The 15,037-nt window shown below is 31.2% G+C and overlaps 1 protein-coding gene across 8 annotated transcripts; it reads right to left on the bottom strand.

Moving 5' to 3' along the window:
• Positions 1–4,068: 4,068 nt before the first annotated feature.
• On the bottom strand, positions 4,069–9,500 carry LOC137818825 (U-box domain-containing protein 33). Of its 8 annotated transcripts, none has more exons than XM_090296792.1 (9): positions 9,345–9,500; positions 8,350–8,688; positions 7,740–7,861; positions 7,345–7,466; positions 6,972–7,076; positions 6,313–6,754; positions 5,987–6,124; positions 5,169–5,696; positions 4,069–4,614 (listed from the first exon to the last, which is right to left on the bottom strand). In XM_090296792.1, the coding sequence occupies exons 2-9, from the start codon at positions 8,615–8,617 to the stop codon at positions 4,105–4,107; spliced, it is 2,235 nt and encodes a 744-aa protein (XP_090152918.1). In that variant the 5' UTR covers positions 8,618–8,688; positions 9,345–9,500; the 3' UTR covers positions 4,069–4,104. The 8 variants fall into 8 exon arrangements, with proteins under 8 accessions (XP_090152918.1, XP_090152917.1, XP_068478548.2 ...); XM_090296791.1 differs by having other exon boundaries at positions 5,987–6,127; positions 9,345–9,483; XM_068622447.2 differs by lacking the exon at positions 9,345–9,500 and adding an exon at positions 9,043–9,218.
• Positions 9,501–15,037: the final 5,537 nt, after the last annotated feature.

Below are 15,037 nucleotides of genomic sequence, written 5' to 3'. Positions count from 1 at the left end.
TTCTGAGAAGGTTTATGTAGAGGCCCAGGAACACGACCCTGGTCATGGATCGCCCGGCACTGAGCAAGCTCATGCCCAATCATCTTACAATGAGAGCAAAATGGAGGGAGCCATTCATATTCCACACCAGCTACAAAAGCAAAGTCTGGACGTTCAACCAAGAGCTGATCAGGAAGGGGGGACAACAGATCAATATCCACCAGCACTCTAGCAAACATAGCCCTATTCTTTCTCATAGTATGCTCATCCAAAGACAAAGGAGTACCAAGGCCTCTGACGATGGAAAATATTGTCCTTGGTTTCCAATACTCCAAAGGCAAATGGTAAATTCTAACCCAGGTCTGAGCTTTGGTACTCCTCATGGTAGATGGGACAAAGTCTTTTGTCCAGGCAAACAGTCTCAATAAACCAGGAGATAACTTCAGGGAACCCATCCCGAGGGCCCATCGCATGTCTTCTATAGAAGCGAACTCAAACTCATAAAAACCCTTTCCAAGAGGAATTGCTTTCCATGGTCCAAGAGCTTTCCACACCGGCTGCAACTTTTTAGTTAAATCCAGGTGTGTGAGAGGTTTATCCCCCTTAGATAGAATAACCCGACCATGGAGATGGGTTTTGCAATCCTCAAGACCAGCCAAGTAATCTGCCTCATCAATCTGGACAGCAATCATGTCACCCTTAATACAAGGGGTAGGTAGTTGGGACAAAGGAATGTCACATGTATTTCCCAAAGCCTGAGCAAAAGTCTTCCTTTGACCGGTCATAGAATATACTTTATTATCAGGACAGACTTTTCGATCCATCAAACAAGTCCATGGAATGAGGAAACCCGCAGAGCCCTCCGCCATTTTAAAACCTTTAGTAGGAAACCTTAAAACCCCCAAATCTTCAATTTAGGGTTTCGGTTTCGTTAATTTACGTAACCTGGACCTGCTGCTATTGGGGTTCGTCGTCGTCTTTCTCACAGTACTTGCTTCGTTGTCGCCTTTACCTGCGACTGCTGCTGCACCGCGGCGGCGACTGCTGGCTTGGCGTTGGAGGAACCAGGCTTCGCAGAGAGATAGAAACAAAAACCCTAGCGATGCTGTGAGGGAGGGCGGTTGCGACGGTGGCGAAACCGGCCAAACCCTAACCTAGCGAATCTTGCGATCGCTTTGGGGGCGCTTGAACCTCTTCACACGTTTCTTCCAATAAGTTTGAAGTCTATCATGGGTGATTTTTGTTTTGATTTTTTTTTCATTGGAGAATTTGGAAGATTAAGGCTATTGAGAGTGTTTGTTTCATTCTTTCTGTTTTTATGAGAACAAGAAGTTTTTTACTCTGGAGTTAGGAAATATATTTTCCATTAAGTAGATATTCTCGTGAATATTAATTTATACTTTCTTATTTAGCAAAAATAAATTGAATAAACTTGAACTGTATTTAATACTTTTACTTTTAAATGTGAATTAAATGAGTTTACAATGTTTATGATATTCTATGATTATATGATTCCAATTAAATATAGTAACTTTCCAATTAAAAATTAAATGATTACGGTATCAATTAAAAATATTAACTTTCCAATTTTTGATGTGAAAAGACGAAAGAGAATATTTATATATAGATAATATGTTGAACATATCAAAAGATGAATAAAAAGGTAGACAATGTAAGAATAAAGAAAAATATTATAACATCTAAAATAAAAATTAAAAAGAAAAACCATCAGATTTGAAAAGCAAGAATTTTATTCTTAATTTTATGAAAAAAAAGACCTCAAACAAATTCTTATAAGTAGAAATTATATTTATTTTTCATATTTGTCTAGTTCTTTTATGAATTATTTTAAATCATAATTTAAAAAATAAAAAGATTTTTTTTTTTAATTTTTTATTTCTTGAGTAAAGAGAAAATAAATAATTATGCTAAAATAATCTAATAATAATAAGAATAATAGTAAACATGCTTTTGATTTAGTTATTTAATGTTGCTTTCATTATAGTGATTATTGGTGTTTTCATTTTACCATGGACCTATATCTTTTAAATTTATTAAACATTCAATTTAAAAAAAAATCAAAACAAAATAATGAAAATAAATCTTGCAATTTTTTTAATTTAAACCTGCTATAAATTTGAATAATATATATATATATATATAAAAAAATATACTAACTTTCCAATTAAAAAAATTATATGATTACGGTATCCATTAGAATGTTAAAACCAGTTGACTTTATTCCTTTTTTTATAGCCTTCTGAAGTTTAGCCACTTAGCCACCCTTTTGATTCTCAAAATCTGATTTCTGTGCAAAAGTTTCAACTTTGACACATTTCTGTAAACCATTCACTTTCCTCCACCTTTCTTCTTGTACCTGCTTTGCCATATTTGTGTTAGAATCGGTTTTGGAGACATCATGACTGTGCGAGGAACCATTGGGCAGAAGAATTTGAAATTTTATATAAACGTATGTTAAAAGCATATAACCCTAGGTTTTTGAATCCTTCATCTTCTTCCTTCTTCTCTCGGCAAATTTTCATCCACACCAATGGAACCAGCTATAACCGACGAGATATTACCAGCGGAGGAATACTTCACGACGGAGGAGACATTACCAGCTACAGCAGGTTACCATGGAGGAAGAAGTCACCCAGTGGAGCAAAATGTAGTCGAGAATAAATGATGGAAAGAATCAAAAGACATAATTATAGGTTGGATGACGGCGAATGATAAATGGCTCTTTGAGATGAGAGGTAATTGGTTGATACTCTTATAGCAACTGAGCTTTCAAAATGTTGCCAATAACCAGGTGATATTAGAGCAGGTCAATCTGTTTTAGCCGAAAAATTTAGGGATGATTATGTCTGGTTCCTTATATCTTAATTGCATCCTATATGTGCCGCTCCTTCTTGTGAGTGGCTTGCATAATAGATTTTTATCAAGCATTTTGTTATTAGTCATGTGCTTCATATTAACCACCCTCTCTTCAAAAATTCCTATTTCTATTATTATATATTATTTTTTTCTATGTATCTATAGAATTGAAATTCTCATTCTATCGAATATTTTAATTGACTTTTTTAAGAAAAAAGAAAGTTCCTATGAATATTCATTTAATAGAATAAAAAATTCTATTTATTTCTATAGAGATACAGATCGATGGTATATATTTTGAATGAATTACTAGACGACGTAGAAATAGATTTATAGTAGATTTATAGTATTTCATTTGAATATATTAATATGATATGAATAGAATATTCAAATGAAATACAAATTTTTATATTTCATTTTTTCTATTGTATTTATTTGAGTTTCAAAGTACCACCATACATTGTTATTCTAGGTATGGTCACACCTCATCATATTTGGGATTCAACCAAAATTGTTAGAATCCTTTGCGTTTGGATTAGTGATGTGTAGTTTTTTTTGCCGTGTAATTGTTTGGATTGTCAATGTATTGTTTATTTGATGTTTTAAAATTTAGTTTCTGTTTTACTGTACATAAAATGTTTATGAAAGGAAGATTAGCGTGAGAAATGAAATGTGTGTTGAATAATTGAGATATGGTGGGTGTTCTCACAAGGAGCAGAGACTCCTCTAAATCGTGATGGAGGATATGTCTGGTGAACCTAGCATAGAAGACAACTGATTTCAAAAAGAAAAAAGGGACTCAGGGAATGAATGGTATGGATTGATTAGTGTTTAGTTGTTCTTGTTTATCATAATATGAACAGGTAAAAAGTTCAATAAAAAAAATATATATGATTTACTCAATCATAATCTTCAAACAGGAGAACTGCGAGTAAGTCTCAAATTAAGTGGAAAATTTAGAAATATATAAAAGATAGTATATTCTTTTAAAGCTTTTCTCATTGGGTATATGTTATTCTATTTTCAAGAGAGGATATATTATTATCATTCTCTTCTTGAACTTATAATATAGTTTCTAGTTTGTTGTCAGATATTTTTTTCCTTTCCTCGTATCTTATTTTAGTTACTAGTTAAGTTAATATAATGTTACTCTATTATCTATTTGAGTTTAGACCATGTATTTTATGTTAATATAAACTTTGAATGTTCCTTAAATGCTGTTGGGACGGTTCATTCGAATGGCTAAGATTAACAAATAGCTTTTCTCATTGCCAAAGCAGGTTTCCCAGTGATCAATCTCAATAGAATGATTCCAAATGAATAAACATCTGACTTTGGTGTGAGTTCACCAGAAGTAAGGAATTCAGGATCCACATACACAAAAGTTCCCTTTGGAACAGTTCTCCAAAACTGTGTAGTGCTGCTACTTGAACCCTCTTGACAAGATAATATACGACAGATTCCAAAGTCTCCGAGCTTGCTTACAAAGTTTGCATCAAGGAGAATGTTGCCTGGTTTTAAATCACCATGTGCTATGCTGTGAGGTTTACTTGAGTGAAGAAAGATGACAGCCGAGCAGAGTTCTGCAGCAACGCGAATTCTAGTTTGCCATGATAATGGAGGTGTGTTATCCTTGCAGTTTAGACGATCTTCAAGGCTTCCATTGGGTAAATACTCATAGACAAGAGTCCAGGATTCTGGGCAGGACCCTATAAGTGTCACAAGGTTGGGGTGCCTTAAGTTGCTCAATACTTCTACCTAATACAAACATAACCATATCAGAGAAGTATTATTTGTAGAACAATTTGAATAATTGGGAGAAATATGAGATGTAATAAATTATGTGATAGAAAGACACAATAAGATTTTGTTCAAAATGTTATATAAGGCAACTCAACAATATTTGTTTCATTACAAAACTCCTCAAATTCATTTTTTTTTTTAAACTAGGATGGAGATCTACATCAACTAACTAGAGATAAGTACATATAATAGAAAATAAAAACATTTTATATATAAATATATACAAACATGATTTATTTTAAAGTTGAGTTAAACTTAAAGTTCAGAAGATCGACTAAAGATAAAAACATTTCAGTAAATACAAACCTCACCTCACCATATAAGTCATGGAGTTAGGTTCAAAATCCAATTACTAATATGCTACTCATATAAACAGTTAACAACTTTCACCTTAAAGCCAACTTTTAAGATATTTTATATTACAAATTCAACCACACAAAAAGATTGTTGCTGACCAAAATAGGATGATGTACAAAATATAAAGTAAAACTGAAACGAAACCATCCTACCTCTTGTTGAAACTCCACTGGACCTTGGGTGCTATCAGGACTCAACATTTTTATAGCCACCTCAGTGTGACGTAAGATACCTCTAAATATACTTCCATATCCTCCTTGTCCAATCTTGAGGGATGGATTGAAGTTTCTTGTTGCTTCTTTAATCTCTGAAAAGGAGAATTCTGAGAAGGGTTGAAGCCCGTGCGTGCTTGAGGCTTCCCCTTGTGTTCTCCTTAACTCCTCGGCCTCTCCCAATGCATTATCACGCTGCATTTGCAAATCATCTACTTCATTCTTGTACTTTTGAGACAGCTCAGCAGCAGATATATTCTTCTGCTCCAACTCCTTTATAATAAGTTCAGTTGATGCAATTCGATTCTCTAGAGATAATTTCTGATCTAAGGCGAGTTGGAGTTCCTCATTAACTTTGTTTATCTGCCTCTTCATATCCTCAAGTTCTTCATTTGCTTTCTGTACTTCTTCCTCTTGTTCTTTTCTTAGTTTTAGTTCTTCTTGATACAAATTTTCAATGGCTTTAGCCTGTCAATTGGGAGGTTCAGAAAGATTATAGCAAATTCAGAACATAAAAGGACAACCTTAAAAAGATGTTTGTCCATTCAAATGATTCTAGAATCAGTTAAGGTTTGTTTAAGGTTAGCTGATACAATCTTATTCTTTAGATCTGATAAAATCTTTACCACTTAGAATAATTTGAAAAACAAAAAATTGGATACAAACACCTAGAATTAACTTAGTGAGTGTGATGACTTACAAACATGATTATCTTATACACATTGAAAAATAATAAGAACTCAACATAAGAAAATTACGTTGCGTATAGCATCAATGGAATCTCTTTCTGCTTTCACACGCTTAAAAGTTTCTTGATATGCATCATGCTTAGCATTCGCAACCTCAAGCATTGCCTGTTCAAGTTGAGCATAGAGAGCATCATCCATTCCTCCATCCTGCTAGTGTTCAATCACAACTTTAAAACATTATCATAAAGCTCAAGTCAACAGTATAACCATCCATCAATGAAAATTTAGGAAGCAGGAATGGCTCTTCATCCATCACAAAAAAGTCAAAAAGAAAAGAAACATGACATGCACCACAGCAGACATAGAAATTCTGAAAGAGGAAAAAGTGTGCATACCAGTACACTTGGAGATGGTGAATGATGAAGATCCTTGTTATTCATAGAAAAGTCATTCAATGACAATTCTACATTCTCACTGCCATTGTTAATAAAATATGGATCAACCGAACAACTCTCACAGCACATTGAGGATACTGAAGGACTCCGCCGTGACTGCCCACCTACCTCATCACAACTTGCTTCTTTACCGAACTTTCTCTGAGGAGTTAAGAACCCTTCTAAAGAAGAAACAGATCCAATGCTCCTCCCATCTCCATCACTGATAGTCCTAACTCTACGAAATAACTCTTTTCCGGGATTACTTAGTTTTCTCCAACGATTTTGCGCTTGCACTGTGGATGGCGACCCCATGTTAGGTGAATGCCCAACTTCAGAGTTTGCTATTCGCTGCACAGAAGGAGATACGACCTCTACATTCCCTCTATCCAATCTGCAATCCCTGAGTTCATACAGCACTTGTATCAGTACCAAGTATAATATCATAAAAACTATTGGGATAGTACAGAAAATCAAAGTTCAAACAACAATCAATACACAAGCTTTCTGAAACTATTAAATTCCTATGAAGCTTTCTCTAGAACTACTCTTATCTCCTTGTGACACTATTCCTTGGAATTCAGTACTCACCATGTTCGAGTATTCGTAACACAACATACCTTGTGTGTATGAGGTACCCGTTGCAGATAAACTGTATATGACATGAAGCTGGAGCTTGTTCACATACATATATAGCTTTCTTAGATTTGAGGGATATCATTCTCCTGCAATATCATGCAATGGAAGCTCGTTAAAAACAATAAGAATATAAATTTCAGAAGGGCCATAAAATTTTCTTTGAAGCAAAGCCTTCGAGAGGGGAATAAAATCAAACAGGCAGAGGTGAAGACTAAGCTCCATAACTAAGAATGTTGAGAAATAGTAATTCAAAAGTGTGAAAGTATAACATGGTTAGCAAAAAGCTCCAAAAACAGATAATTTGTTTACAATAATGTGTATTAGCTTCCTGAGGGATTTTAGCTGGCTACTTACCTAGAATGGTACTTATCAGATGCTGCTCCCATTACAAGCCTCTGTATGCCATACTGGTGGATGAGTTCTACAATCCCTTTTTCTACACTATCCATTTCAATGTGTAGTTTCCCTGCCCGCACCTATATCAGAAGTGAACAATGTTACTTTTAACAACTTCAGAAATGAAAAATGTTACTTTTAACAACTTGTGTAGAAATGAAAAATATTACTTTAGCAACTTCAGAAAGGAAAAATGTTAAACTTCAGAGTGAAAAACATCAATTTACAAGATGTGTCACAATACAACTTTAGAATTGTTCCAGTTCAGAAAAAAAAAATTCTCATTAGTACTCAAAAAGAATAATTATTAGAAAAAAAAAGTTTTGAAAACAAGGTTTACTAGAAAAAATTACCCCCATTTTTTGACAGATATAAAGATAGGCATCCATAGTCTTCTGAATGTTTTGCCTTTCCCTCTCATGATAATCTTGAACTTCCTGCTCTCTCAGCGCACTTGCAGGAAATTTTGCACCCACTATAAAAATAACCAAATAAACCAAGTTAAATCCAGTCTTGAACTATATTTCAGGAAACGATAAATCATAAGCCACAGCGTGGTTTCTTAAATATTCTTTATACACTAAAATTTAAACAAAAACTATTGATTATAAGTAGAGTTTCTAAAGAAGGAAGGACTCATTGTCTTCTGGGCCATTTTGAGTTTTAGCTCAAATCTCCTGGTAATTTTAAAAAATGGTCAACAACAAAATATATACTCACACCAAACGAGTAATTATTGTATGAGAATAACAATGTTCATAGGCACAATCAATCAAAAGACTTAGATTTTTGTACTCAAGTTATGATAAAATTATCTTTAGCTTTTGATTGATTATGTCTACTAGGATGCTCATTCAAGATTAGACAGGTTCAACCTGTGTAAAACATTGGAAAAGGAAAAAAGGTTTAAGTTATCAAAAACCCACAAACAATTGCAAGTGCACATGCATGTTACAAACTTACTCAAAGGGATCATAGGTGCTGGCACGTGAACATGAAGGATGCAAATTCTCCTTCCTCCAGAATTTTGTATTGCCCATATGAGATTTAATTTGCTGTCTTTCACATCTTTTGCCACAGCAACATAGACTGTATCATTAACCATACTTGGACTAGGCTCACTTACAATTTCTCTCCTACTAGCTGTGATTCCAGGAACCCCAATATCACGAAGCTTGTTCTTAGGATTGACCTGTGGTGGAGTTTCAGGCATAGAACTCATCACTGCCATGCTAATAGATGAAGGATGGTTGAACCGTTAAAAGACTCTTTCTTTTCACTTCTGAAGAGAATCACGTTGAACTGAAACCCAAAAGTGCCAATTCAACTTTCTAGACAAAGGAACAATATATAAAAGAATTCAACCACTGGGAATTTTCTCTCCATTACACATCCCATCCCAATCTAGACAGAAACATTATATCAAGAAAACTTGATGAACCCAATTAACCCAAACCAAAAAAAAGAGTAAATCAATAAATAAAATCTCTCAAACTAACCAAAAACTCTGTCTAGAACCAATAAAAATATCTTCTTTATTCTCTCCAGAGCTTCTCAACTGGTCTAAATATCAAGAGCATTCATAACCAAAATCTCTCCCAGCTGAAATGGAATTCCAACTCAGCAAAAAATGAACAAATATTCACTTTTTCTCACCTAGAAGTAGCAAAGAACCAATCTAGGATCAAATTTGCAAAGACACGCAACATGTCTTTATCATCATAAAAACAAAGTTCATAGGATGATGGAGAGTCATGATGACAGAAGCTGATTAAATACAAAAGATATGACCTTTTTTTATGTGCAGGTGCTTATCTATGTTGTCTCGTAGGAATGGAAAAAATGGTTGTCTTGAGCTAATAACATGGTAGTGTACAAACAGAAGAGACACAAAAATATTGATAAAATTGTAACACAGTGGAACCTAGGAAATTACAAGCACATCCTCATGTCCCTACCACTTCCAGGTCATGGTCATGCTCCTTAATTTTCTCCTTCTCTCTTTGTTCCCAATGCCCGCTTCACATGAAGTTTCGAAGAAAGAGTTTAGCCTCACTACTTGGACCTCCAATTTCCAAATCTTCTGCAATGATGGAGGTAATCTGTTATAACGTAAATTTGTCAAACATCGAGACAGGTGTAACTTGTCTTTATATAAAATCATGAAAGTGATGCAAACCTTGTTTCTGTTGACACGACAAGATAGAACGAAGAAAGGAAAATGAAGATAACGGTGAATATGAACGGAATATGCAAACACATTTGCATGTCGGCGTTTCCACGTGTCATTATTCATGCAATAAATACAACAATTTCTCTGGAATAACAAATATAGTCTGAATTACATTTTTATCTTTATGAAATACATGTTATTTTTGTTTGGGTCTTCCTAATATGATATTTTGTGTGTTAAAATCTGAGATTATTTGATTCGTCGAAAGCCATGTTAGCTTGTTAATTAAAATCTTTTAATTAGATAAATGTAAATGAAGGTGATAATAATATGTTATTAATATATTCTCATGAGATTATTGAAATATCTAATTAACCATGGTTAAATTTGTCTCACAAGTAGTTAATAATATTACAAGATTACTAAAATGTTTATTAACAATTAATTTTATTTGGCGACATTAATCATGTACCGATAGTTATATATAACTATATTAATTCAATTAGATTCAACTTTAGGAGACAAAATTAGCTATTTTTGTACATTTTAACCACATTTTGGGATGGAGATTGAGTGCACTAAATTTGAGCAAAAATTGATCTTTAGTGAAAGTTAGGGTTAACATTATTGCTCAATGTTTTGGCAAAAAAGTGACAAATCTTCTTTCTAGTAGAAACTTTTCAACAACCTTGTATGGGGGCATTTGATTCGAAATTAATTTGACTCCACTACTCATTCATTACCTTCATAATCATCCTCGTTCAAGAAAATTAAAAAGACAAATTTTTTCTCCACCTTCATATCTTTCTCGTACATCTTTGTATTAATTTTTGTATTAATTGTGAAAAAATAGTTTTAATTTTTTAAAATTTTAAATATTCCTAGATGAATTATAAGTCATATTTTTAAATAACCTCAGTTGCACACCTCCATACCTTTCTTTCAGTCACAACACTTCAATTCTTCTTCAGCCGTAGCGTTTGAGATGACAGTTGCATCATTTGAGTAACGTCTGTGAGAGGGTTGGAGAAAAAATTTGTTGTATTCGAAGTTCCTTAGTGCAAAGATAAAAAAAAAATTTTGTATCCATTTTGCATTTAGGTTTTTTATTCTGGATCTTCTGGCTTCGAAGAAAAAAAAAAAAAAAAAAAAAAAAAAAAAAAAAAAAAAAAAAAAAAAAAAAACGCATCACAAAAGTTGTTTTAACCACTAATTAACACAAACAATCACCACTTAAAAATAAAGAAGAATGCACCACACTTTCAATTATACTAAATAACACACTGTTGGAATTATAAAAAAAAAAAAACATGGAACTAAATGTATGGAAGTGTAGGGAACTAAAAAATTTATATAGTAGGGAGGAATTAGAAATTATTTTTAATTTTAAAATGTAAAATTTATATAGTAGGGACTAAAAAATTACTTTTAAATTTGAAGGACAAAAGGAAAATTTAATTGAACTTTAAGAACTAAAAAAATATTTTTGAAAAAAAATCTTAGTAGGTTTTTATATATACGTCATTATTAATGTGAAGGTGTACGTATAACAAGTAAGTGTAATATCATTAATGACAACGAAAGAAAAATTGATTTTTTTAATTTATTTATAAAAATTTAAAGTATTCACGAAGTACATTGAAGACTTGGCATGGTTATTTTGGTAAAAAAAAATCTTCGTTACGCGGTTTCTGCAATTTGTGGTCATCCAAAGACTTTGATTTTGTACTTTACGAAGTTGTTAAAAACGTGGAAGTTGTGAACTGGTCAGACGCTTTGCATAGATTTTGATATATTAACATATGAACAGTAAAACAAACATTTGATATATTAATAAATTAATATTTTATTTATTTTTGTTTAATTTTGTAATCCAAAATATTATTATATTATTATGTTATTATAAACAGTTGCTAAATGTATGTTTTTTAGTGTAGTGTTAAAGAAACTTTTCCCCAATACTTTTTATTGGGATTGGGCCAAATGTTGATTTATGAATCAATAACTCTCAGACATGGCTGTCAAAACTAGGACTTAGGGAGACATATTTTTGCATGTCACAATTTTGCCGTACAGTATCAAATAATGCCAGAAAAATAACAATGCAAATTTTGTCTTATTACTAAGCATGTTGCCACACGATAATGAAACACCAAATTCCAACTCTATTTTACTTGTCAAAAAATTCATTTAGAATTATTTTATTTACTGGGAGTTAAATTTTGAGGGAGGTTTCCAGCTCTTCTAGGAATCAAACTCAATTGATTAAATTTAATTAATAATATAATATGGGAGATTTATCCAACTAAGCATCTTAAATTAACACAATAGAAAGAAAGGGAATCTGTTTGAATTAAGTATGTTAAAGATAATACGTGAGAAAAGTTTATTGAAATTTGTTAAAGATGTGATAATTATGAAAGACTTTTCAAATGTTTTTAAAAGTATGTAAAATATAAGTTTACAAATTTAATTTTGTATATAAATATATCTAAATAATGAAATATAGGGTATTTACGTGTAGATTTGAGTTAATTAAAAAAAATATTTTGGTAAAGTTAAGTTAAATAATTATTTTTAAAAAAAAAATTAGTTACTTAATATTGTTGAAACATGAAAAGAATAGTAAAAAATAAAAATATTATCTAAGCATATACAAATTTACCATTATATTTTATATTTATTTATACATTTTGAAAGTTTGTTTTATTCATTGAATTGGATTGTGTGTAGATACATAACCATGTAGATATATTAAAAGATATTTTTTAATGAAAAATGTTATATGTAGAGTGAATTGTACAACAAATTTATTTATAAAGAAGAAAATATATAAAACAAAGTATGAAATATCAAACAATGTGATAAAAAAATAATAGAAATAAAATGTATTATTATATATATTAGTGCATGAATGGCCAAGCAAAAAATAAGGCAAAACGAGAAAACGTCCCCATCCTATCTGTCTTTCCCCTCCAATCTTTGCATCTGAGAAGGGGGGAGAAATCACTATTCACGCGGATTCACTCTCTCCCCTTCCCTGCGCATCCCTTGACCCGAACCATAGATATTCATTCATATTTTTCTTCTTCAATAGTGGAACCCTTGAAACAAACAGAGCCTAGAAGAATGTTAATCCCACATAATTGTTCTTTTAATTAACTATTTCACAACATATCAATGAAATATTACAATATAAAGACTAAAAACAAGTTACAAAAATAAAGTTATATTGACGTCAAATTAGAGTAATGAATCAAAAACCTGTATATGACACATTATAAATACAAAATGATGCCGATGTCCAACATATGTTGGAAAAGTATTCAAGTTCCTACCCAAGTATGCATCGTGAAGATTCAATTGCAAAAATTGAATTGTTTGTCAAAGCAAAAAATGTACAATACCTCAAAACCCGGTTCAAAGCTTGGTGTGAGGAATTAAAATGAAATATAGAATCTTAAGTGGAAATAAGTGAGATGAAGAAAATATATATATATATATATATATATATATATATAAATCACACATTGTCTTAATATTTTGAGTTGAAAATACAATCAAAATTTCTTATGGATTCAAAAGAATCCAAGAAGTTGGAAGACTTGGAGATAGTAGCTACATTTGATCATCTTCCAAAATAAGATTCACACTTTTCTAAATTAATAGTGATTCTATTGCCCTTATAGTTATGGTTTATCATTTTTTCTTCTTTATATTTTTCGTATAAATTTATAACCAAATAATGTTACATAATATTTTTATTATAGTTTATTAAATATATAAAACTATATTAAAGAAATTTATTGAAATAATTTAAGTTGAAAATGACTAATCAAGGATATATTTTCGTATTTTCTTCCTGACATCTACATATATATACGTGCTTATTTTATAAGATAAAATAATCTTAAATATAAACTTCTTCGAGACACACTAACAATTATTTTTCACATATGTTCCCTTCATAATTAAATGTTTTTCTTAGTGATTGGAAGAATCTGAATGCATGTTTTGTCTTTTGTAGCCAAATGTGTGCAACCTAATTAATGTCATCCATTCTCCTCCACTTGGACCAGATACATCACATCCTCATTTTAGATAACTTAAAATTGAAAGAAACAAATATGTATACATGAAATGTCACATACTAGTAGAACATAAAATATGTATAGATTAAAAACAAGGACGTACACAATATATTTACATTTTCTAAAAGCTTAATGGTAGTTTTATTCATTTTACTATTTTAGAAGATCCAACATTATTATAAGAAAATTAATACATGCATGATGCAACTTTCACACGGATATTTGAATCTTTTAATAAATTCCTTTAAACAAAAATATGAAAATAAACTTCTGTCATTTTATTATGATAGATTTGTTTACTCTTTGATTAGAATTCGATTATCAGAAATTAATTTAGTATTTTGTCCTAGTGATCAATATAAGATTATCTTTTAAAATTGAATAAGTCGTATTCGTTTAATTATTTTAAACTAAAATTGTGTTAGATTGACACAATTTATTCATAATACGTTATTTTTTTAATTTTACAAATAATAAAAGACAAAAATTATCTTATTTTTATAAAAATCTTATTTTCAGGATTCAATAATATTATTTATAGTTGAGGATTTAACTTTTTCAAAAACTGAATTTTGAATGGGTTTCCAACATCCCCCAATACTACTCACATCTAAAAATTTGATTCAAATATTTGTCCTACATTCTTTCGTGAAGGTACCCCTAGTGGATTGAAGAATTTTCGATAAGTAATTGAGTTTGAGAGCCAAATGAATCGAAAGATCCATGTTTTGTTCGTCCAAGTTACTTCTTTTTTTGTCCAAGTTTCTTCTTTTTTTGTCTAACTCACTTCCTTCTTTTTTTCTTTGTGAGTTTTGGGAGTATCTCCATTCATAGGTCCGAGATCCACATCTATGAAAACCAAGTTGTAATTAATTTTCTGAACTAATAATATTATTTTATACTCTGAATTAAAATTTCTAAAAATGGAATTCTCAAGTCAGCATATTTATTCTAATAACTAATGGTGCCACAAGCTCATTTGTTAAAATTTTGCCATTTTTTTTCTTCTAAGAATAGGTTATTGCTGAAAAATATGGGAGAATTTATTTTCCCTTGTAACGGAATGCCCCACCCTTATTAAATTTGATGCATGCTTAGCTAAAAAATGGTCATAAAAGTCTACACAGAATGACAGAACAGGCAAATGAAAAGGACATGTGATGTGAGTCAGAGAACAACAAGTCGTTGAATATTTTTTTCTTAAAGTAAATAATCATTTATTTAAAGTTTAAAAAATATCCGTGAAATTACAATCTATTAATCACATTACTTCATTTTTTTAAATTGCGAGTTTGAGTTATAATATATATTTCAAGATAAAACAATAATAAATTACTGGATATAAAATTATTAATTTCATATTTTAACACAACGTCGTATATTTTTA

The sequence above is a fragment of the Phaseolus vulgaris genome, chromosome 10 (genome assembly GCF_051622355.1).
Source record: "Phaseolus vulgaris cultivar YP4 chromosome 10, ASM5162235v1, whole genome shotgun sequence".
Taxonomy (NCBI): Eukaryota; Viridiplantae; Streptophyta; class Magnoliopsida; order Fabales; family Fabaceae; genus Phaseolus; species Phaseolus vulgaris.
Note: the sequence above shows the minus strand (reverse complement) of the source record. Positions and strands in the feature narration are given on the sequence as shown.

What these genes read in the sequence shown, in the direction of transcription:
- LOC137818825 (XM_090296791.1), bottom strand. Translation starts at nt 8,617, where the DNA reads ATGGCAGTGATGAGTTCTATGCCTGAAACTCCACCACAGGTCAATCCT. An exon ending in AGCACCTATGATCCCTTTGA is followed by an intron (nt 7,862 to 8,349) that starts GTAAGTTTGTAA and finishes TTATTTTTATAG; the next exon opens with TGGGTGCAAAATTTCCTGCA. An exon ending in TCTGATAAGTACCATTCTAG is followed by an intron (nt 7,077 to 7,344) that starts GTAAGTAGCCAG and finishes ATGATATTGCAG; the next exon opens with GAGAATGATATCCCTCAAAT.